Source organism: Microcaecilia unicolor, chromosome 5 (genome assembly GCF_901765095.1).
Source record: "Microcaecilia unicolor chromosome 5, aMicUni1.1, whole genome shotgun sequence".
NCBI lineage: Eukaryota > Metazoa > Chordata > Amphibia > Gymnophiona > Siphonopidae > Microcaecilia > Microcaecilia unicolor.
In genome coordinates this window covers 78,209,309-78,235,428 of record NC_044035.1, presented here as the reverse complement: position 1 = coordinate 78,235,428, position 26,120 = coordinate 78,209,309, and the positions used below count along the sequence as shown (strand labels likewise).

General features: G+C 41.9%; 1 protein-coding gene across 3 annotated transcripts in view; it reads left to right on the top strand.

The window, feature by feature from the left end:
- The window catches only part of IDE (insulin degrading enzyme), a 441,269-nt gene that overhangs the window by 262,648 nt on the left and 152,501 nt on the right, over positions 1–26,120 (top strand). For all 3 annotated transcript variants that reach the window (XM_030203006.1, XM_030203005.1, XM_030203004.1), the window contains exon 14: positions 6,541–6,623. In XM_030203006.1, coding sequence (XP_030058866.1) covers positions 6,541–6,623 — 83 coding nt within the window. The remainder of the gene's footprint in view (positions 1–6,540; positions 6,624–26,120) is intronic.

Here is a 26,120-nt window from a genome sequence, read left to right as displayed (position 1 = left end):
CTGGTGTAAGGGGTGTGGCTATCATAGGGGTGGAGTCATGTGGTGACCCCGCCCATAATGAGTACCAGCACCTGCGATAAATAATTAGATTTTGGGTTGCTGTTTGGGCACTCGGTCTCTGAAAGGTTCACCTAGGCTCTTTCAGGTCCAGGCTGCCTTCCAATAATAATAAAAATATAAAGATAAATAAACTCTATTTCCACCAGAAAATATTGGTGACTTCTTGTTGCAGCACCACTTGTGTTTCCCCTTTTTTTTCTGTTGAAGGTAGCCTATAGCTAAGGAGTTCTATAGGTGAGGATTTTATAGTCTTGCTTGTTCTTAAAGAAAATGAAATTACTTACCTGTAGCAGGTGTGTTCAAGGCCAGCAGGACTTAAATCATGGCTACCCTCCAACATCCCAAAGCAGTTGTTTTCCACAATCTAGTAATAGACTAAGGGCATCCCATGTGACAGTGGCAGGTGGGAACAGGCATGCACGGTGATCCTGTCCAAAAGGTTCTAGAAAATGTTGCTGAGGTATTGTTTTCTGCACCAGGCTCTGTCAGAGACGTCGCCCGTATTTGAGGATTTAAGTCCTGCTGTCCTCTTGAGAACTACTTTCAATCAATCTGTTCACACAATACTATATTCCCACTGAAATGAAAATGATTCAATGAATAGTATTGCCTACACCTCAGACAATCAACCATACAAGGAGGAAAAAAGAGCCTCACAGAGCTCCTCAACAAAACTATCTGTCTGAGCTAAAACGGACGCAAAGCTGTCCTCTATTCATCATAGGCTCAAAAAAACCTCCTCAAAATTAACTTTATTTTACAAATATGCACCTCAAACCAGCGAAAATACTGAAACAGCACTTATCTTTCTCGCTGGAAAACTTAGACCTCGTTCCTTTCTGCCACATCAACGATGGCCAGCGTTTCGAGAAACTGCTTCAGGGTCTTGGTGGCGCAAAATCATCTGGTGGAGGAGTGACCTAGTAGTTAGGGTGGTGGACTTTGGTCCTGGGGAACTGAGAAAGTGAGTTTGATTCCTGGCACAGGCAGCTCCTTGTGACTCTGGGCAAGTCACTTAACTCTCCATTGCCCGCTGCATTGAGCCTGCCATGAGTGGGAAAGCATGGGGTACAAATGTAACAAAAATAAAGAAAAAGAAAAGTTTCCATTAGTCGTATGATTAATTATGGCACTATATTATTCAAAATCATCAAATCCCCATACTTGGAACAGTCTATCTCAGGCTATTCAGTGCTCAGCGGTAAAGCACTGACAAAATGCCTCCTGTTATATATGTAATATGACGTCAGACGCCTCCTAAGAAATCAGCCAATCGTGTTACATTACCGCTAAATCTTTAAAGGGAGCACTCTACCAATCAACGAAGATACAGGAAAAATCTAAAAAATTTGAAAAGTTTAAACTATAAGGTCACAGAAAATACTTGTTGTCAGAACACACACACTCTACTGATTCACAGGAATTAATCAGAAGAAATGACACCACTCTATCCTAGAATTAAGGCCCTTGGGCTCAAGTGACTGCAGATAAAAAATCAATTTTTGCTCAAATTGTAGCAACTTCCGTTGGATGTCTCCTCCTCTGCTGTCACACTGAATTGATTGCAGGACTAAGCATCTCATGTCTTCAAATTTATGTTGTCTCGCCGTACAGTGGACTACCAATGGTGATCCAATTTTTTAAATGTGGATAGCACTCTTATGCTGTACTAAGCGGGTTGTTAACTTCCGCGAAGTCTGACCAACATAGATCTTATTGCAGGGACATCTTAAACAATAGATCACATAATCAGTGGTACGTGTTACCAAAGTTCTTAGCTCATATTTTTTCTTATCCACAGGATTGACAAATGATACCGCTTCCTCCATTATCTCACAAAAAGTGCAATTGCCACATTTGAAATGGCCTCGTCCTCCTCTGGCCACATCGAATTCTTTGATGGAACATACAGCAGGGCTTAGATATTCTTTGAGATTTCTCCCTCTGCTGTAGGCTATGCGAACATGAGAATCCTGGAACACATGAATTGTCTGTATCAGAGACCAATGTTTTTTATGCTTTTCACAACGCATGGTGTACTCTTTGTATATTGTGTAACAAAAGCGAGCATCTCATCTTCACTGCTCAAGCATGCAGGTTTAGGTGATAATAAAAGTTCTCTATGGTTACACCTCGCTCTGCGGTACGCTGCTCGTACTACATCTTTTGGATATCCTCGTTTCACCAATCTGTTGGTTAAACCTTTAGATTGATGACTGAATTCCTGATCGCTTGAGCAAATTCTCCGATGTCTTAAAAACTGGGAGAAAGGTAAACTCTGTGAGGCTCTTTTTTCCTCCTTGTTGTATGGTTGATTGTCTGAGGTGTAGGCAATACTATCCATTGAATCATTTTAATTTCAGTGGGAATATAGTATTGTGTGAACAGATTGATTTAAAAGAGTTTTCAACACCCTAATTGCTTACATGTAATGAACTTTGTAATTTCAGTAGACACAGCTGTTGTTACCAAACCTCTTAAGGACCCCCTTGTCTTGGTGGTTGAACCTGTGGAAACTAGCAAAGGTGTTCCCTTCTGACTGCCTCCCATTCATTCTGTCAGGACCTCGAGGCAGGACCGGAATTCGTGAGCCCTTGGGCCACTGCCGAGGAGCGGCAGCAGCAGGCAAGACCACCCTGGAACTGGATATACAGAAGAGCAGGACTGGAACTCTGGACTGGAGTAGTACTGAGGCAGGCAACTAGAACAGGCAGAATAGGAACAACTTCACCTGCGCTTGACCACCGTTGCTCCGGAGTGCGGGTGTCTGGCAGGACTTGCAGGATAAGGCAGTAACTGAAGATCCAGAGGACCCACCCTGGGTCCGGGGTACACGAGGGAGACTAGGCTAAATACTAGACTCGGACTGAAAGCTGCATGCAGCCACTAAGCCAGAAACACAAGACAGACCAAGGGGACAAGACGTACACAAAGGCTAGACAGAGACAGGATTCAGGATATACACTCAGGATATACACACTAGCTAGGCAGAAACAGGACTCAGGAAATACAAGCAAGCTTGGCAGAAACAGGACTCGGGGTATACAAGCAAGCTTGGAAGAAACAGGACTCGGGATATACAAGCAAGCTTGGCAGAAATAGGACTCGGGATATACAAGCAAGCTAGGCAGAGCAGACAGAAGAGGTAACCAGGAACTAGCAGAGTCTTTGGGCAGGCAGCGGGCAATAGAATAAACCAGGAGCAAACAGAGTCTTAGGGCAGGCAATGGATAATAGAATAAACCAGGAGCAAACAGAGTCTTAGGGCAGGCAGCAGACAATAGAATAAACCAGGAGCTAACAGAGTCTTGGGACAGACGGCAGACGATAGAATAAACCAGGAGCTAACAGAGTCTTAGGGCTGAAGCTTCAGGCTCCAAACACAGACAGAGAGAAACTGGCTGAAGCTTCAGACTCCAAACACAGAGCAAGGCAATAGAAGGACTAACAGTCCACAGACTCAAAACAGAAGGGCAGAAGCCCACACAGAAGGACTAGCAGTCCACAGACACAAAGCAGAAGGGCAGCGCCCACACAGAAGGACTGGCAGTCCACAGACACAAATAGCAGATGGGCAAGAGCCCCAGAGAAAGGCTAAGTAGCAGTGTAACAATGCTCTCACTAACCTCACGGCCTATTGGCATAACACTCTTACTTACTGTGCAAAGGCCCGAATGCAAGCACAGCACTTCCTTATGAAGGCTCTCACTGATGATGTCACCTACTGCAGGACAGGAGCAGGGAACACACTCACACCAAGGAGAGGCTTGGAACACATAGGAAGAACAGGCAGGAGCCATCTTGGAAGCTGGCACAAAACAAGCAGGAGCCATCTTAGATGCTGGCTCCTTAGAGAGGCATAGCCCACACAGGTGAGGTCTAGTGAAGCAATCAGCACACAGAGACAAGACTAACGCAGAAACAGACAGAAGCCAGCATAGATGCTGACCCCCAGAAATAAGGTAAGTCTGAGGGTGGTCACGACCACAGACGTGACACATATTTTCTTCACCATGAATGCATCCAAACTGGGATGGAGATCACATGCAGTCAAGGCTTACACTCAGGGCATTTGGTCTGCTCAAGAGAAACACCATCAAATAAAAATATTCAAGCTACATGCAATCTGAAATCCTTAAATTGCACCGGGGGTAAAAAAAAAAACTGCAAGATAAAAAACATTCAAATTGAATCTAAAGCATCATTATAAATCACAACTTACAAACAATAACTCAAAGTATTAAATAATTAAAATCATATTAAAACTATAAAATAGTAAAACAATAAAAACAGAACTTTAATTTAAAAGAACATTAAATATAACAGCAAAGTTTAAAATGAAGACCACAGTGTGATAGTGAAGTCAATGCGTTATCTATAGTGACATACTATTCAATGAAACATATAATTTCATGTGACTTAGGTATTCAAGAGCTCATATTGAAGATTTACAGAAAGTACTTCTCTACATACCTAAAAGGGGTGGGTAACAGGGTCTACCCCTAATAGTAAAAAATAAAACCACCTGAAATGCGGAACATATGACAGAATCTCAAAGCTTGGTGTTGATTAAATAGTGGGTATGTCTAGTAAATCTGTCAAGTGAGGCAGCAGGCAGCTCTTTTCTCAACATGTAGGTTCTTGAAATCTCTGTTCAGCAGAGCCCTTTGTAAAATACTAGAGGACCTTAACATTCTAGGCAGAATGGGGCTTCATATGTGTTAATTTACATTGAAATTGATTTATAAATGTAAAAATATTGTCAAATATAAATTTCTTATAATTTATTGTGTTTCTTAGGGTGGAGTTAAGGTATTGGTGACATATCTCATTGTTTAACTGAAGCTGCTTTTTTAACTTTAAATTTAATCAATAACAAACACTACGTTTGGGAAGCTTGCCAGGTGCCCTTGGCCTGGATTGGCCGCTGTCATGGACAGGATGCTAGGCTCAATGGACCTTTGGTCTTTTCCCAGTGTGGCATTACTTATGTACTTATGTACTATAGAACAACTCCAAATCACACTTTTAGAACAGGCAAAACATAGTAGGTCATACTGTCTCACTTTTGTACAAGGCAAATATACACTCTCATGCCCCCACTATCCTCAACCCCTCACCCTCCCAGAAGCAAAATATAAATAAAACTGTCTAGAAGCATAGAAAAATCAATACTGACGTCACTGTCCATCCACACCCTCATGCCAGTAAGTGAAAGGCTCCCAAATTGTCCAAAAGTTTCCCATCCTATTCCTACATGGAACCATCAGTTCGGACATACAGTAGACAAAAGTTACTCAACTCAGACGTTGTTGGTGTGAGGGTAGTGAGGCTTGTTTCCAATTTGCTGCCAAGGCTATCCTCCCAGCTGTAGTGACATTACAAACCAATTTATAATACTTATTGGGTAGGCCCGATGGCTTGATATTCAAAAGGCCACATCCCGTGGATTTTAGTACAGAGATCCCAAGAATATCGGTAAGTAGACAAAATGCTATATCCCAATACAACTGAGCCTGGAGGCAAGCCCACCAAATATGCACAGAGGTGCTCCACTGACCACAGCTCTGCCAGCATTGATCTGAAGAACTGGGATAAATTTTATGGAGCCTGTCGGGTATAAGATACCAAGTGTACAGCATTTTATATCCATTTTCCACCATATTGCTAGTAATCGAAACTTAAAGCAACCTGCGGAAAATGCTTTCCTACTGTTTTACTGTGTATCTAGAACCCAAAATAGTCTCCCAGTCCTGAGCGTATTTAATGGGGCCATCACCAAGATGCACCAAAGCTCTGTAAAAGCATGATATACAGCCCCTACCACTACTTCTGTTCATAGCACATTACAACAGTTTATCATCCTGGTATAGATCTACCAGAGCTCTTTTTGAGATAAAGCTGGAAGTTTATTGAAAATGGAACAGATCCCTGTGTGTCAGCCCAAATTCCTCTTCAGCTCAGATGGCTCCCTCCTCAATCAGCTGCCCAAGTAGGGTCAATCCCTTAGCCGCCCAACTTGAATATCTATAGTCTATATGACCCAGGACAAACCCCTCAGCTTCCATGATAGGAGTGCCCTTAAAATACTTTCTCCCTTTAAAGCAATGGGCCTAGATTTCCACCCATAACACTAAGGGTAGCGCCAAATAAGGAGGAGCTCTGTCCGACAAATCCCACAAATCTCTCAGCGGTAGCCAGGGGATCCTAGCCAATGGTATAGTGTCTAAAGTATGTTGTTCCATCTGCACCCCTTTTGTGGGTATCCCATCGCCAAGCTAAGAAACGCTTCAACTGGGTCTCTATGTAATATTGTTTAACTAAAGCTTTAATTGTATTGATTTTATTATAATGTATTTCCTCTTTTGCCTGTAAGAATGATCTGTGCATGGTAGCGTTTATATGTTTGAATTGTGGTTTACTTAAAGCACAGATGTAATCCCCTTATTGTCAGATTTTCAGTGTGTTTCTTTGTTTTAGGATACTGCCATGAGCAAATTATGGTTCAAGCAAGATGATAAATTCTTCTTACCAAAAGCCTGTCTCAGTTTTGAGTTTTTCAGGTATGTAACCTTGCATTATGTCAAAACCTACTTCAGAACGGTACTTTCTGGCGTTCATGTACACTGATTTTTTGGTTGTTTTTTAAAGGAGTGTAATATTTTTGTGGAAAATGTGTTATAGCTAAAAAAAAAAAACCCCATCTTGGTTTTAAACAGTAAGGACCCTGTTTACTTAGGTGTGCTACGGTTATTCATGGTAAAATGATAAATAAAATCAAGAATATGAAAATTACTATGTAATTACAAACTTGAGCAAACTTTTACATAGGAAACAAATTTACGCCTGTGTATGCAAAGGCACGCTATAGGCGCGTTAGCGGTTTTAACGTGCGTCAAACGCTAATGTGCCTATAGGAATATATTGGCACGTTAGCGTTTAATGTGCCTTAACTTTAAAGGTGCGTTAACGCTAACGTGGCTTAGTAAGCATACTCTTTACTATGGTATCAATCATTCTATTCTTATATACCTTTATTAGTACCACAGATGTCATTAAACAGCAAAGTCCATACAGACTCATGCAACAAAGGCATATAAATAAGCTTATTTTTAATACTGAACTAGACTAGAATATTCAGTGACTCGCATCATTTCTACTTAACTGACTAATACTTTGTATTCTAAGTATGAAAAAAAAAGCTAATGCTTCTTATTAGAATAGGACCTGGGTACAGATTTATTACAGAATTAACTAAAGACGATGATTTATGCTCCAATTAGACTAGCTAGTCTGTTGTACTGTCCTTTTATAAATACTGCCCAACAATCTCTAGCTTTAGACACAACAAATAATCTTAAATTTTCTTCAGATGTACTAGATTACCATGCACAAGTCCACACACTGCTTTTTAAGGGCCCTGTTTACTAAGCCATTCTGTAGGCGCGCTAACATTTTAGCGCACACTAACTCTAGAGACACCCATAGGAATCTATGGGTGTCTCTAGCATTAGTGCTTGCTAAACAGTTAGTGTGCCTATAGCACAGCTTAGTAAACAGGGCCCTAAATTTGTAAGTTTATATTTTGTGGGCCCTGTTTACTAAGCTGTGCTATAGGTGTGCTAGCGTTTTTAGAGTGCACTAATGCTAGAGATGCTTCCTTTGTCATTTTACCATGAATAACTGTAATTCAATAGTATATGGTAATTGAAGTTTTAAAAGAATTATATTGAAAGCACACTAAACATCCTATATCTTGAAAAAGCTCTGATGCCTTGCTTGTTTTGTATCACTTATCCTTTTTTTATATAGAATTAAAAGTTGTACATATTGTAAATTTGATGCTGATACGTATTTAAGCTGAAGGAAAATAAAAAGTTTGACATAAAAGCATAGAATATGATTCTAAATAAGGATCTTTAGGCCCATCTAGTCTGTTTATTCCTAGTATAGTGCCATAAACCCTACCTGATATCTGATTTTTCCCTTCATTCAACAGCTAGATTCTCTTTTCCGATGCAATGCTTTTTATTCTTTTCTGTTCAACGGAAGTTGGAAAGCATTATACATAAGGGGTCAAAGATGTTTGTTTCTGGGAGAAAAATTACTTTGACAACCAGTCTCAAAAAGAATAAAATAAAAGTAGGCTGCACTTCAAAATTCTCTTGTTGGTTCACAAGGCGTTTTGTTCTAATCAACCATCTTATTTTTCATTTGCTCGTGGTGCCATCATTTCAGATGGTTAGATTGGACTCTTATTCCATGGCCTTCCGCTACCTTGCCTCTTTTGTCTAGAATCAAATGTCAACTTCCCTTCATTCAGAACCAGCATATAAGAAATTTAGTAGCTACCCTCTGGGCCAACTCCATCCTGGTTATATCTTTTTGAAGATGCAGTCTCTAGAATTGTGCACCCTTGAGTCTGACAGTGTCATTTTTGCACTGCCTCTTACCGTTGCAAATTAGGTCTTACCAGAGACTTATACAGTCATCTGCTTTTCCCTTGTGACCATTCTTTTCCCTGTGAAACCAAACGTCCTTCTGGCTGTTGCTTTCATCTTTTCTACCTGTTTGGCCACCTTGAGATCAGCAAATACAGTCTCCCCCAAGTCATGCGCTTCTTTTGTGCACAGAAGTACTTTAACCCCCACCTGTACTGTTGTGCTTCCTTGGGTTTTGCAACTCAAAACATATGACCCAGCATTTTTTAGCATTAAATCTTAGCTGCCAAATTCTAGACCATTCCTCAAGTTTCACTAGATCCCTCCTCGTTCACACTTCCAGGATGTCTAATCTATTGCTGATTTTGGTATCATCTGCAAAGAGGTAAACCTTATTCTGTGAGTTTTCTTCAATATCCATTATTAAAAGGAATCAGACCAAGGACTGAGCCCCCTGTAGTGCACCACTGATAATTCCCTTGCCCCCAGAGTAAGCTCCATTGGGTAGTGAGGGATGCGTTGGCCATACTTGACTTGGCTCTTCATCTGCATTTATGTGAGTGTTCCTCTAATAGCAAAAACCTTGCTCAGTTTCAAAAAGCTCCTAGCAGAGTGATTCTCATGGCACCCTACTGGCCTTATCAGAACCTGTTCCTTCTTCTCAAAACACAGTCCATTCCTTTCGTCTGCAGGCTTCAAATATTTCTAGTGCTAATCACACTGAACAATAGCTCCCATTCTCCATCCAGATTTTGACTTACTAGTCCTGACAGTGTGCTCTAGGCTCCCCAATACCTATCGGGATATATTGATCACAAGACAATTGTCTACTAGGCATACCTACACTTTTAAGTGGAAGAGGTACTCTGTCTAGTATTTCATGAATGATCATGACTTCATTTGGTGTCCTGTGGATGCCATACTGCCCATATTGTACCATCTGTATTGACTAGGGCTACAAGCATCCTACATCAGAGTACATCTCGGCACACTGTCAGCCTAGCAGAGTACTCCCCAGTCTTTAGTAGTTATGATCCCAGTTTACACAGCTGCTGAAAGCATGTGGCCCTTGGCAGGTGCAGAGCAACGGCATATAGCACCTGCTCAAATTGCAACCCCAGTCCTGAGTTTCATGATCCCCGATTTGTGGTTGTGACCCACACTTTGAGAAGTTCTGGCCTATCATGACCCCAATCAATATTCTTCACAGTATCCAGTCATTTCTTAATTTATGAAAGAGCTTTTCTTGTCAAGCCACTATTTTAGAAACCTCCTGTGCCATGGGACCTTAACGAGTTTTATTTATTTATTATTTCCTCTAAAAGCTACAAAATGGTCCATTATATACCCAATCTACACTCTATATTCATTTCTGCCCTACATTTACATAAAGTCCACCAACAGAAAGCGAATTCACAATATCAATGTCTCTGGTAACATTCAACAACTTGTGTACACAAACCAGGACTCTTAGCCACCAACTTCAAGAAAGTGCTAACAAAACAGTTCACACCAGTATAATGTGGCAAATATATCATTTATGTGTATAGAGTACCCTCAGATATAAACCACTATAACTGCAGTCAATAATGCTGCTAAAAAGTGGCATAGCACTTCTTTCATTAGGTAACTCTAACAATTTTTTGGGGAGAGCAACATATGCTCATTTTTTTATGCGTCCCAATCACCTCAGTGCTATAAAATCACTTGTTACTTTTAAAATAGTATATACTAGGTGAAAACTGTGCACTTATCTTTTAAGTTCTTGCCTCCCAGGCAGAACTATCTTGCCTTGCTGAAACATTTATCAGTTGCCTTCCCCTGGAACTGCCCGACTCCGCGGGGTTTCAATCATTTTCCTCAGGGACAAGGGTTAAGGCTTCTGAGGGGGGAAACGATCCCACGGCGGCACGGTTGTTTCGCCAGGAGGAATTGGCTAACCTGATTGTCAGGCCATGGAAATTTTGAATATCTCTGCTCCAGACAGCGGTCTCCCCTCACCGGCAGGCCCCTCTATTATGTCGGGGACTAAGCGGCCGTCCCGAACCTTTCACATTCATGAGGCAATGAAGGTGCTTATTGTGGAGCAATGGGACACGCCGGAGGCAGGGCTGCGTGTGGCGAGGGCCATGACGCGTTTATTTCCGCTTCCGGAAGGAGAGCGGGAAACTGCGTTTGCCCACGGATTCGTTGATTACAGCGGTTACTAAGTTGACTACGTTGCTGGTGGAAGGCAAGACGGCACTTAAGGATCCGCAGGACAGGAAATTAGAATCTTCTTTAGAGATGTCGTTCGAGGGGGCAACGTTATGCATGCAAGCGTCGGTCTGCAGATCCTATGCTGCCAGGGCGTGCCTGTCTTGGGTGGTGGCAGCCTTGACTTCGCTTGAGGTGAGTCTTGCTTATTTGGCAGATTTGTTGTATGATATTCTTCGAGCATCAGCGAAGGAGGTTGCCCTCTCAGTAGTGGCTCGCTGCTGGTTGTGGCTTCGTCACTGGTCGGCGGATACTGCTTCTAAGTCGCGCCTTGCTCGTTTGCCATTTCGAGGCAAGCTTCTGTTTGGCAATGATTTGGACAAGATTGTTAAGGATCTGGGAGATTCTAAGGGCCGTCAGTTGCCAGAGGATAAGCCTAGATCGGCCTCTCGAGCCCGGTTTCGGGATACAAGGCGTTATTGCCCAGGCAGGTCGGTGTCATTTTCTAAGTCACGTTTTCCTCAGAAGCAGCAGCCATTTCGTGGGGAGCGCTGCCCAGGCTGCTCGTCCTCCAGACCCGCCACAGGGGCTCGTACACAATGATGGGGCCTTGGTCCATCTTCCGGATTCGATATGGGGACGGCTGTCCCTTTTTCTGGGAGAATGGGCCAGGGTGACTTCAGATGAGTGGGTGTTGGAGATAATACGGGACGGTTACAAACTAGAATTTTGTCGACTCCTGTCAGATTTTTTTGTGGAGTCTCCTTGCAAGTCGTCACAAAAGAGGGCGGAAGTCAGAGATTCGTTAGAGAATTTAATTCGCTTGTAGGCTGTGGTGCCCGTTCCAGGGGCACAGCAGTTTCTAGTCCGTTACTCCATCTATTTCATGGTGCCAAAGAAAGGAGGCTCTTTTCAGCCGGTACTCCATCTCAAAGGGGTAAACAGAGCTCTGCGAGTGCGTCACTTTCAAATGGAAACTCTTCATTCCGTTATAGCCGCAGTTCAGCCCGGAGAGTTTCTTACTTCTCTCGATCTCAAAGAGGCTTACTTGCACATTCCCATTTGGCCACCTCATCACCGGTTTCTTCGGTTTGCGGTCCTGGGTCAGCACTTTCAATTCCGGGCGCTACCCTTCGGATTGGCAACGGCACCCCGGACCTTTTCCAAGATTATGGTTGTAGTCGTGGTGTTTCTGTGACAGGAAGGGGTGCAAGTGCATCCTTATCTCGACGACTGGTTGATACGAGCTCCGTTCTTTCAAGACAGTGTTCAGGCGACGGACAAGGTAGTCAGCCTGCTATGGTCATTGGGTTGGATTGTCAGCTTGGAAAAGAGTCACTTGGTTCCATCTCAGCCCTTGGAATACCTTGGGGTTCTTTTCGACACCTGATCGGGCAGAGTCGTCTTGCCAGAGAACCGGAGGTTGAAGCTTCAGGCGCAAGTTCAAAGACTTCCGCGCATTCCAGCACCAAAAACCTGGGACTATGTTCAGGTGTTGGGATCCATGGCAGCCACGTTGGAAGTGGTCCCGTGGGCCAGGAGTCATATGAGACCTCTTCAGAGGTCCCTGTTGAGCCGCTGGCCTCTGGTCAGGGGGGCACAAGCAGTGTTCCACTGGCCAAGGAGGCGACGTGTCTATGCCGATGGGCATAGGAGCACTTCTCTCAGCTCTCGGCAGCTCACATAGTGAGGGCGCTTAACACCGAAGCGGATTTTCTGAGTCGTCATATTTTGGATCCAGGGGAGTGGGAACTGTCCAATCAGGCGTTTTCATTGATCACAAGCCGGTGGGCAATGCCTGCTTTGTACCTGTTGGCACGAACAGACAGTGCCAAAGTGGCACAATTTTTCAGCCGTGGCAGGGATCCCCAGTCTCAGGGAATCGATGCACTTCTTCAGCCTTGGCCTCTGACAGATCTCCTGTATGTATTTCCGCCATGGGCCATGATAGGCAGGATATTGAGACAGGTGGTGTGATCTTTGTGGGGCCGGATTGGCCCAGGCGTCCGTGGTACGCAGATCTGGTGCGTCTTCGGGTCAACAAAGCGTTACGGCTGCCCGCTTGTCGGGGCCTGTTGCAGCAAGGTCCCATCCTTATGGAGGATCCCTCCACGTTTGGTCTTGCGGCCTGGCTATTGAGAGGGCAAGTTTGAGAAGAAAAGGTTATCCGGAAAAGGTGATTGCCACTGTGCTGCGAGCTAGGAAGCGTTCCACCTCAACAACGTACGCTAGAGTGTGGCAGACCTTTTTCGGCTCCACTGTCTTCGATCTTGGCCTTTTTGCAGGATGGCCTTGACAAACACCTGTCATTGAGCTCCTTAAAGGTTTCCATTGGCAGCCTTGGCATGCTTTAGGTGCCGTTTACGGGGGTCTTCTTTAGCATCTCACCCATATATTCAGTTTTTGCGGGGGGGGTCAATCATTTCCGCCTGCCGCAGACCTCGGTATTTCCTACTTGGAATCTGAATTTGGTGCTGAAGGCATTGCAGCGGCCTCCATTTAAGCCGCTATCCCTATTGTCGGTTAAGGATTTGACCTTGAAGACAGTATTTTTGGTCGCTATTTCGTCGGCAAGGAGAGTTTCAGAGATACAGGCTTTGTCCTCTAGAGATCCGTTTCTTCATTTTACAGAGGCAGGGGTTACTCTGCGGACAGTTCCGTCCTTTTTTCCCAAGATTGTGTCGCGTTTCCATATGAGTCAGCAGCTCTGTCTTCCTTCTTTTCGTAGAGTGGATCATCCGACGGAATTTCATGCTCTCAGTTGTCTGGATGTCAAGCGGGCTATTATCAGGTATTTGGAGGTGACGAATGACTTCTGGTGTTCGGACCATCTGTTTGTCCTTTTTGGGGATCAAAGGAAGGGGCAACAAGCTTCTAAGGCGACGGTGGCTCGCTGGTTGAAGGAAGCTATTGCCTCAGCGTATATTGCGTCCGGTAGGGACCTGCCGGCTCATCTTCGAGCTCATTCCACTAGGGCGCAGGTGACTTCTGTGGCAGAGTCAAGGTTGGTCTCTTTGGAGGAGATTTGTAGATCGGCTACCTGGTCCTCGGTTCATACTTTTTTGAAGCACTATAGGTTGGACATAGCAAGGGCTGACGCTGCTTTCGGGGCTTTGGTACTGCAAACTGGGATCTTTGGGTCCCACCCTATTGAAGAACTATTTGGGTACATCCCACCAGTCTCTGGATTGATCTGTGGGGCACTATGGACGGTAAAATTAGTTATTACCTGATAACTTTCTTTCCATTAGTCCCGACAGATCAATCCAGAGGCCCTCCCTGGAAGTTTCTGCGCATATTGTTTGGTTGTTTTCCAGTTTCGGGTTTAGAGTTTCAGTTTCAGATTGTTTATTGTTTGTTCAAAGTGGATTGGAGCAAATTCCTTACTTGCTGTTAGCTGCATGAGTTCCTGTTGCGGTTGCAGGATATCCTTGAATTTTCTGAGGACAGAAGAATAGCACTCTAGTTGGGAGTTGGAAGTTTACATGGCTTTGATATCGATAATACTGAGCTTTGGGTGGCTACACATGACCACATATAGAGCCTCAGAAGTTCTCTCTATCTCCACCTGCTGGCAGAGGGACATTAACCCACCAGTCTCTGGATTGATCTGTCGGGACTAATGGAAAGAAAATTATCAGGTAATAACACATTTTACCTGCTTGGGCCTACTTCTATATCAAAAGATTGCCTTATTTTCCTAATCTTAAATTGAAAAAATTGGGCCATATGATTAGTGCTAGGTTTTAGCTCTGTTGGAATGGAAAGAGCATTATCTGTATTAGCTAGCTCTGAGAGAACCTTAAAAAACACTTTCATTGGCTGGGGTCTTTATTCTCTCCTCATAAAACACATTTTTTCTCTTACCTTTTTTTTTATTATTCCCTAATTCTAAATCTCCAACTCAAATAATTCTGCTGATCACAGTTCTTCCTCTAGAACCTTTCCAATTTTCTATACTCAGACTTTAACAAACATAAATTCTCGGTAAACCAAAGATTAGAAGCTACTTTCTTCTCTTTCGAAGGAGCAATTTTATCTTGAATCACTTGTGATGACTCCTGACAATTCTGTTAACATTAACAAAGGGTATGTAATTTGATAATCTAATAATGATTCAGTTCCTACCATAATATTTGAGGTTTAAATGGGCTTTGTCCTTTTTTTAGTGTGAAATTCATTCTTTACTTGTATTAAAACTTCAGGAATTTTAATTGAAAAATTTAGAAGAAAATTATATGGCCAGGCAATTGGAGCCCAAGCAATATGATCTACTACAGGTTCTTTATAAAAACTGGATGAAAAGACTATAAAATCTAACTCATGGCCCTTAACATGAGTAGGGTCAGTAGATCCTAAGACTAAATTAACTGTAGTTAGTTCACAAGAGAGCTTATTACTGGATCAGTATGATCTTTAGGGTGTAAATTCAGGTCATCTAATATAATGATAGACTGGTTTACAGAAGCATAGTGTGAAATAGCCTTCAAAAGTTTATGATAGGCTTGATTCCAGTTGCAGGGTGGATGATGCATTATCTTGCAGTTGGCAAAACATAAATTCCAAATTTTGGCATTAAAACTTCCCACCAGTTTAATATTTAAAAAAAATTCCTCTAAATTAAAGCCAGCCCTCCTACCCTCTTGCCTTGGGCAGTTGATTACTTTATAGCCTAATGGACAACAATGCATAATATACAGAGAGTTAAATTCTGGAACCCAGGTTTCAGTAACAGATGTCATCCTTGCCTGGGAATTGCCTAGTAAGCATTTAAAATTTGAGTTTTGTTACATGTAGATTGGGCATTTAAATAAAAGCATTTCATTGATAAATAATCATGCTCAGCATTATTAATGACAGGCATTATAGCAATGAAATTATCCCTGCCTTTCCTACCGCTGGCTAAACTAAAAAAAAAAAAGACCACCTCTTTCTATTGCCCATGAAAATCCCCGGAATACATGCTCTGAGCAATGAATCAATGCAATGTTTTCTGCCTCTGTTGCTTCAAATCAGCCAGAAAAAAATTAGACCCTGACAGATCCAAATTAATAAAACCCCTCTTCCCTTATCGTGTGTAAATCCTGTACATAAATATGAAAGCAGGAAAATACCAGTATCCAAAACATTGGGAGCACATTTAAAAAAAAAACTTCAAACAATAAAATATACTCTTATAATTAAATTACTGGCCGCAGAAGGGCATACAAATGCTCCTTTGGTACACCCCTTCAGCATGAAGCCTCAGGAGTCAGCATGGTAATAACGCCCCAGATGGTAACGTGAGCAACATCTCAGCTGACTGCTCCCACACTCTCCCAGCAGTAACTATAGCAAAACAGAATGTCGCAGTCTCAGCCCAAGAGCTCAGAAAATGTGAGCTCTTTGGCTGCTGTCGATGAACAGCAGCAGCAGGCAAATCCTCCAACCAGGACTGGACTGAAGCTGTAGGCAGGCAGGACGGGAACAAGCAGGACTGGAACCAAAGCTGAAGGCAGACAGGACTGGAACAGGCAGGACTGGCGCGGAAGCTGAAGGCAAACAGGAGTGGAACAGGCAGAACTGGAACTGAAGCTTGAGGCAGACAGGACTGGAACTGAAGCTGGAGGCAGGCAATACTGGAACTGAAGCTGGAGGCAGGCAGGACTGGAACAAGCAGGACAGGCTAGGCAGAACTGGAACAAGCAGGACAGGCTAGGCAGAACTCAAGGCTCAGCCACATGAACAAACAACAACTACAGCAGAAGTGCACAGGGGCATACAGACTAGGAACAAGGCAGAAGTGCTTCACCACACAGGGACAAACCTGGAGACCTTTGGCTTTGCAAAGGCCCTGAATGAATGTCCACAACTTCCTTATAAAGGCCCTCACTGATAATGTCACCCCTATAGGACAGAGGCAGGAAAGACACTGAACACCAAAGTGAAGCTTGGAACACACAGGAAGTAGAAGTACTACAGGAAAGAAGCAACAATACAAGGGGAAAGAACAGACAGCAGGAGCCAGCTCAGAAGTTGACCATCGGGGAAACAAGGTGAGTCAAAGAGGGAGTCACCGCCACAGTCCTGACACAGAAAGATTTATCAGCAGGCAAAGTGTCCGAAAACTGTTGCAGCAGTCTCCAATGTTAGTAGTGGGTAATAGTAGAGTGGAGGAGTGGCCTAGTGGTTAGAGCACCAGTCTTGCAATCCAGAGGTTGCCAGTTCAAATCCCGCTGCTGCTCCTTGTGATCTTGGGCAAGTCACTTAACCCTCCATTGCCTCAGGTACAAACTTAGATTGTGAGCCCTCCTGGGACGGAGAAATATCCAGTGTACCTGAATGTAGCTCACCTTGAGCTACTACTGAAAAAGGTGTGAGCAAAATCTAAATAAATAAAATAAATAATAATTGCCTCAGGAGTCGACGTGTTAATAACGCTTCAGATGGTGATGTGAGCAATGTTTCAGCTAGCTCCTCCCACATTAAAATTAAATACTTCAATCCTTTGTTCTGTAAACTGCCAATTACGCTTCCTTAATATAGGATGAATATGTTTATTTTTTTTTTTTTTACCTGTAATCACTCTTGCAGTATTCTGAATTAACTGCATTTCTACAGTTGATGTTGGGGTACTCCTTTATACAATAATCAAGCTGAGTAATAATCCTTGCATTTATTAATATGGACAACTTTACCTGCTCAAAATAAGAATATAAGATAAATATTCCACAAATAGTACCATAGCATCTTAATCAGTTCTGCAATCTGTTTTTTCATTATCAACAAAACATGTAATATTATCCCTAATATTTTCATCTCTTCCACAGGTTTCAAAACCTGATCCATCTAGTTTTGGCAAATAGTCAAATCCCTGGGCCTGTGCAACCATAGCACCTCATTTTTTGAATGGTAAACTTCAATTTATTCCTCCATAACTAGCTGTCAACTTCCATCCACCCCTGATTAACCCTACCCTTAACCTCTTCTTTGTTCAAACTATATACAATCGGTTTGGATATATCATCTGCATATATGTAACAGTATAACCCCAAATTCTTTATCCTGTTGGCCTTCTCTTTCTCTCATGAAGCCATCTTTTAAACCAATGGTGTCTACTTCACTCGTGCATATCAACTGGAATGTGTTCTTTCTAGTAGTGATTACTTAGCTAGAAGAATAGATTTATTTATTGGGATTTATTAACTGCCTTTATGAAGAGATTCATCCAATGAGGTGTACAGTAGGTACAGTTTAACATCAAACTTACAATTCTGTTAACAGCATAACAATAATAAAATGTACAAGTATAAACATAAATACAATAAAAGAGTGTTTAGCCCTCCTTCCCAAGTCCCTGGGAAGGATAATCAGTAGAAGGCTGTACAGGTTAAACCTTCAGTGTGTGTGTGGGGGGGGGGGGTGGATTCTCCCTGGATTCATTCTTTAAATCTTATCTGTTCTATTATCAGAGGAAGAGAGATACTCTAAATCAATTGGTAAAATAAATTTCTCTTTATAAAACTTTTATTTTAGACACCAATTAGACAAAGCCAATTACATTGCAATTTTATAAAACATATTCTGTGACAAGCAACTGGGTCTCTTCCTTCCTGTGAGGGGAACTAAAACAAAACTACAGCAAGTTGCTGATTGGCTTTACTAGGTTCCCCCCTCCCCCTTTCTTTAGCCTTATTTTTATACCCTTCTTTTTTTTTTCACTTCTAGCTGTATACGTGCAAAGCTCCACATCTGCTGACCCCCCCCTTTCCTGGTTTCTGCTGAATCTGCAGTTAATTACTTACTTCTACACCCTGCCCACTTTTCTTGTTTGTTTACTTTCTCAGTTCCATTCCTTCAGAAATGCTAGTTTCACATTCCATTCTTATGTCTAAGCTGCATGTTATACCCTAGTGTCCATAGTCCATCTTCACCCTTCTGGTATTCTTCTGATGTCTTCACTTGTTATCAGGTTTCCCTGGCAGGCTGCTATTATCATACAACCTCCCAATGAACCAAAGCTGGCCAAACTCTGCTTCAGTCAGGGGTTAAAGAATACAAAGTTTCCATTTTTCATAACGAGCAGTTTTATCATATGCACAGAGATTTCTACAAGAGGAAACTTGGAAACAGCAAATTGAAACCTAATAATAAGACTACCTTGAAACAGGATCAAAAATACACACATTTAACAGCATGGAAATTTAAATAACAGAGCTATAATACAATGCAAGTATAATAGTGATGGAATATCTAATAATCACACAATTACAACATTCAAATAACATTGCCATGATACTAATGCTTTCCTACAATACATCTTACCGTATAACTGAGGGGCCAAATGCAGATATATAGATGGGGACAAGATGCATGAGAAATGAACTTCAGTCCTTGGTTATCTATGAACCTTATATTCGGTTTCATAACAAAGCAGTTCTTTATGTTCATTCTAAGTTCTTGCCAGAGGTAATCATTCTTTTTCATGTCAATGAGGAAATAGTGCTTCCTACGTTTTGCCCTATGAAAAGGGCACTCACTTCCTTTAAGAAACGAACCTATCAAAGTCCAGATAGGTGTTGTCTCCTTCTACCCCAGTAGAGTTTTTTTTCTCCAGTAGCCAAGCAAACTTTGAAAAATTAGTTAGCATTCATTATCCAGTTCTGTTACAGACAAGCTGGTACAACTCTAATCAGTAAGATCTAACTTCATCAAACCAGAGCCACTGAAGCTACTCTGGCTGTCTTGGAAATTGCTTCAGTGGTTCTCACTTTGCAGTAATGTTTGGACCAGTCCACACTGGAGAGAGTACATTCAGTTGAACTGTGCTGGACAAACTATTTTTGTTACCATTCATTACTTGCACTTCCTTCTTGACCTTGCTGCTCCTGGACAGTAGTCAAATTTAAAGATAAACTGAGCAACTCTGAGCCTGGAGCAATCCACTTGTGTACCTGACTCAATATCAACAAAAAAAAAAAGCACTGTTTCTCACCTATAATGTGTGTTTTGTAGATAGCAGGGTTGATCAGAAACATAATCCCTCCCATCTCCCTGAGTATTGTATTCCTTCTCAAGCTATGTAACTTACTGAAGGACTGAGAAAACTGTTGTGCACAGGAAGAGTTACACTTGCGTAGAACTTTAGACTGGTTTTGAGCTGTGATAAAGCTGTTTCATTCTGGTGCTGTTGGTGGTATCATCTGGTGCTGTTTGTGGTGGTTTATGCAGTATCAATCCTGCTGTCTATGGCAGACATCTGTTACAGGTAAGAAACAGTGCTTTATTTATACTTGGCTTATTACATGTGTAACCAGCCCTTTTACACATGTACCCAAGTAATAAAATTATTTCTTCGAAGACCAAGGATTCATGATATGAAGCTGCAGGGAAGAAGATGGTATGTGATTTGCATTGCAAGACGTACAAGGAGAGACTTGCTGACCTGAACATGTGTACCCTGGAGGAAAGGAGAAACAGGAATAATATGATGCAAATGTTCAAATATTTGAAAGGTATTAATCTGTCAGGAAACCTTTTCCAGAGACGGAAAGACGCTAGACCTAGAGGACATAAATTGGAGGTTGAAAGAGGGCAGTCTAAGGAATAATGTTGGGAAGTATTTTTTCACGGAGAGGGTGGTAGATAACCTGGAATGCCATCCCGCGGGACATGGTGGAGATGCAAATGGTAATGGAATAAAAAATGCATGGGATAAACGCAAAGGAATCCTGTTTAGAAGGAATGGATCCAAAGAAACTTAGTGGAGATCAGGAAGCAACACTGGTAATTGTAAAGCAAAGCCAGTACTGGGCAGGCTTCTACAGTCTATGTTCTGATCATGTCTAGACAGATTCAGCTTCAGAAGGAATGGATCCAAAGAAACTTAGCAGAGGTTAGGAAGCAACACTGGTAATTGGGAAGCAAAACCAGTACTGGGAAGACTTCTACAGTCTGTGTTCTGATCATGTCTAGAAAGATTCAGCTTCAGAAGGAATGGATCCAAAGAAACTTAGCAGAGGTTAGGAAGCAACACTGATAATTGGGAAGCAAAGCCTGCGCTGGACAGACTTCTGCGGTCTGTGTCCTGATCATGGCTGAATAGATTTGGATGGGCTAGAGTGGAGCTTTTCTGTGGCTTTGAACAAGAAATTTTAGAACAAGGACAGTGCTGAGCAGACTTCTACAGTCTATGCTGTGAAAATGGCAAGGACAAATCAAGACCAGGTATACATCTGAAGTATTGCATACCGTATGTAATGTTTATCTTGGTTGGAAAACAGACAAAGCAGATATATATGTGAAAAAAGTACAATATTTAATGAATAAAAATCAAAATAAAATTAACAAACCCGACACAGGCCGTGTTTCGCCCAACTGGGCTGCATCAGGGGCTACAAAACAAACAGTTATATAACAATTAGAACAGATTTAAACAATTAGAGATAAAACAATAATTGAGTTCTATAACCATGATCGAATGCTCAGCTGATAATCAAAAAACACCATGATAATAAAACCTAGTATATAAATGAATTAAAATGAAATATCAAAATGACATAACAAATTACCATGAGTGTATAAATTAGATATACAAATATAATTAAACAATCTATTTTTTTTAATAATATATGTTAATAACATACCTTGAGGCAGACTGGATGGGACCGTACAGGTCTTTATCTGCGATCTACTGTGTTACTGTGAAAGATTAGGGAAATAGGAGAAAATATTTATGCCTGATCATTCTACTGACAAGTGGTTGTGACAGCCAAAATGGTGACTAAATTTAAATGCTCGGGACATGCATAGAGTAGACTGGTTGGACCAATTAGTTTTATCTGCCATCATTTGCTATATTACAATGTTTGTTTTATGGAAGATGGCTCTGTTTTTGTATAGCCTTAGTTGTCAGATTTGTGCAGAGCTTACTTGTGTTATTTTTTAATGAACTAGAGAGAGCCACCTTTTAAGTCTCTGAAATCTTGTGGGCTGAAGTACCTAATGTGAAAGGTGTAACATTTTTAGTGGCCCACAGTTTTTGATTTCTGTGACATACCTACTTTAATCCACATTTCTTCATAATACAGTGGTGCTATAAACACATTTTTCATATTTCTTCCTAAAGTAACATCAGATTTCCTTCCAGCAATATTCCTAGGCCACTTCTCCACAAAAGTGAACAGGCCCTTCCCACCTTGGGCTGTGAAAAAGCCATCCCTTCTGTCTTGAGCAGTCTGACGCTCATAGAAGATCATTTAACCTTTTTAACCCAAATGGGCATGGGATTTTGATTCTAAAATTATCTTAACAAAGAACAAAACAGAAGAATTCAGTAAACTACAGCCATAACACTTGTTGCAGATGCTTGACTTTTTGAATTTATCAGTAATTCAAATGTTGGAAATAAGCCTGCTTTTTGTTGATTGTGCATTGAAATTAGGCAAATAACTACTACTACTACTTAACATTTCTAGAGCGCTACTAGGGTTACGCAGCGCTGTACAATTTAACAAAGAGAGACAGTCCCTGCTCAAAGAGCTTACAATCTAATAGACAAGTGAACGGTCGGTCCGATAGGGGCAGTCAAATTGGGGCAGTCTGGATTCACTGAACAGTAAGGGTTAGGTGCCGAACGCAGCATTGAAGAGGTGGGCTTTAAGCAAGGACTTGAAGATGGGCAGGGAGGGGGGTTGGCGTAAGCGATTTTATTATATAACTAGTAAAAAAAGGCCCGTTTCCAAAACCAATGAAACGGGCGCTAGCATGTGGCTTTTTTTTGTGTGTGTGTATGTGTCACAGAGTTATTTTGTGTGTGTGAGGGTGGGGTGTTTGTGCAGGTTGTTGATGTGTGTCTTTTTTTTATTTGTTTTTTGGGTGGGGGGTTGGGGGATGTGCTGTGCTGGCAAAGTGGGATGGATTGGTGTGTGTTTTTGAGGGTGTGTTTCTGTTGTATTGTGTGTGTGTGGTTTTGTCTGTCAAGGAGGTTTGTGGAGGGGGGTCTTTCTATTGGTGAAATGTAAATGTGGTTGTAGGGGGGTCAGCCTTTGCTGAGTGGTGGATTGTTTTTTCCGGGGTTTTTTTGTGTGTTGTGCTGAGGCAGCAGTGTTGTTTTAGATGGGCGGAAGGTAGAGGAGCACGTTCTTGGTCTATTGGTCTTTTTTGGCTATTTCAGGGCTGCTGTAGGGGAACGCTGGAAGTGAAATGTGCTGTGGGAAGCAATGCCATCTTTTTCCATTGGGCTGGGGTTCTGGGCATCCTGGAGGTGGGAGACGGCTTGCCTGAGGCCGGGGATGGTTGTTTTAAGTTAGCGGAAGGGAGAGGAGCACGGTCTCGGGCCGTCGGGGGGTGATCCGGTATGTTGGGTCCATTTCAGGCCTGCTGCAGGGGAATGCTGGAACATTTATGCGCTGCGGGAAGCAGTGCCGTCTTTTTCCGGGTGCTTGGGGAATCCCCGAGGTGGGAGACGGCTTGCCTGAGGCTGGGGATGGTTGGGCACGTCCTTGGCCGCTTCGGCAAAAGGGGAAGAGGAAGGGGGTAGGGAGTTACCTGCAGCCGCGTGAGAAACCGGGTATTCTTTGTTTGTTTTGTATTATTAGTTTGCATTTCTGTTGTAGAAAGAGTGGATGCCTTCCGAATGATGGAGGTGGTGCGTCGATGTGCGGTTGTTTCGTTAGTTTGGCAGCCAGTCTCCAGCGATTCCTAGGCAGGGAAGGAGTAGGGAAACACGCTCCGCGTGTTTCCCTACTCCTTCCCCTTCCTTGGTCGCTGTTTGCTGCTGGCTGGGTCGCGGGTAATCCTTCCAGCTGGGCCACAGCTTGTCCTGTTTGCCCACGTCCCAAATGGTGAGGGGCACACTGTTCTCCGGCTCCACCGACTCCACGTCAAGCGAACCCAAATATAGTCTGTGCTATAGGCCCTTTGGCACTCTTCAGTACCGGCATTAGGCATTTAAAAATTCCCCCCCCCCCAGTCTATTTTTGCACATACCCACAGCAGGAATATTCTTCTCTCGTTCCAGCGGTGGTTCTGTGCTCTCCGTGCTGCACAGATAATGAGCCGTTCTGCTGGTGAATGCTCCTCCCTTATTGCCACGTAGTTTCCTCTGATAGGTCCGTCTTACGTTGCCTAGCGTTGCCTGGGAACATTTTTGTGATGGTCCTTTGTGTTTCAGAACGTTGAGTGTGTTTTTTCTGATTGGTCCGTCATGCGAGGGCGGGGCTTAGAGACATGGTCAGTGTTGTGGCTTCACCACCATGAACTGACGAACCCTTCAGGGAGTGACTGAGTGACTTCAGAACGTTGTCTTCAGAATGCTGAGGGTGAGTTTTATTATAGTAGATACAAAAATATGTTGTTGTTTTTTTTTGTAAGAAATAAAATTAACAGACAAGGTTTTTCTAACGATGATAGTAAATACAACCCCAGTGAAAGACACGGAAATAATAGTAAGGATTTGGGTGTTTAAGGTCTTTTTCTCATGAAGTAGTGAAGCATCTGTTTTGTTCTATGGGATTTTGAGGACACAATGTACCATTTCTAATTGGTTTGCAGATTGCATCTCCTTTTGTTATATAGAGGCAGGTCTTACCTTAGAGGTATGTCAAGACCTTTAAAATTAGGATCATTGTGATGTCAGATATCCATTGAAGGTCTATCCCTATTGAGGAGGTTTGGAAGAGTGTGAATTGGAGTTCATACTACCTTTACATCCTATTGCTATTTAACTATATCCTTTCAGTGGGATGATAAGTTGAACATAATGCTCTCTCTATGGCCTCCTTGAGGGGTGTGGCCCAACTGTATCCCCCCCCCCCCCCCCCCCCAGTTATGTTGTTTTGGGTTGTGTACCCTGAAAAAAAAGTGTAAAAACAGAAAAAGGTGTCTACTTGATGAAAACATGTTCAAGCATTGGCTATCTTTTTTTAACTTTTTCACTGAAGACAGACTTTAACTGAGGAATCCCAGTTATGTGACTGCAGCGAACTGTTTATCTTCAGAGAGAGCAAATTTGCTTACCTTTAAAAAGTATTCTCTGAAGATGTAGTTCACTAGTCACACAGATTCTCTCATGTTGAAGTTGCCCTTCCCCGATTAAATCTCGGTTATTGGAAATGAGAAGAACAGTTGAGCCTTCAGCACTATAGGAACTTCCATGTGTGTACGATAAATGTTTTATGGCCTTTTTAGAGTCTTGTCCTTGTTGAGTATGATCATGTGACCCACTTGTGTGACTGTGGAATGGCTGTCTTCTAAGAATACCCGTTCTTTGCTTTACTTACTTTGTTCATACTGTTACCACCAACACCATGGCACAATGCATTTTCATAAATTGTTAAATTTTATTGTAGGATAGTTCAGCTTCGCTTAAGCAGTTGATAGCTTTCGTTCTACCACTAGTTGTCATTATTCAGTGCTGATCATCAGTATCTTACTAAAAATTTTATATCAATCTACCACAAAAAGTAACTTTAAATTACAGCAATCATGGAAACAATGAGCAAGTGCCATTTATGTTCTCATTGATTATCAATGTATCTATATCTGCTATCTAAAAGCAATGAATTCAAGATATATAAACGTATTCAAACACTCAGAGCTAAAAGTGATTGGTTGTATATATATCTCCATCTATCTATATATATCTATATATATATATATATATATATATATATATATATATATATATATATATATATTTATTTATTTATTTATTTATTTATTTATTTATTTATAACATTTGTATCCCACATTTTCCCACCTTTTTGCAGGCTCAATGTGGCTTGCATAGTTCCGCAAATGGTGATTACCAGTTCCGGATAGGAGAAATACATAGTTGAGGTAGAGGGACAGAGTGGGTTAGGTTACAGGAGGAAAGTTCATCTTATGATAAGAGCTAAAGGTAATAGGTTAAACTTAACTTGGACAATTAGGAACATTAAACTACAAATCGAGATAATTTAGCAAAAAACAGTTGATAGAGATATAGAGAATACATGTTTTGTTAATTGCATTTAGGATAAATTGTTATTGTATTCTTAAATAAGTTTTCAATAGTTTACAGAAGTTCACTGTGTCATGTGTTATTTTTATGGATTTTGGTAATTCATTCCAAATTTGCGTGCATATGTAGGAGAAGCTGGATGCATATGTTAATTTATATTTCAGTCCCTTACAGTTTGGATAGTGGAGATTCAGGAATGTACGTGATGAGCTGGTAGAGTTCTTGGTTGGTAGGTCAGTAAGATCTGACATATATCCTGGAGCTTCACCGTGTATGATCTTATGGACTAGGACGCAAACTTTAAAAGCAATGCGTTCTTTTAAAGGGAGCCAGTGTAGTTTTTCTCGTAAGGGACTGGCGTTTTCATATTTCATTTTGTCAAATATGAGTCTGGCTGCCGTGTTCTGTGCAGTTTGAAGTTTTTTTGATAATTTGTTTTT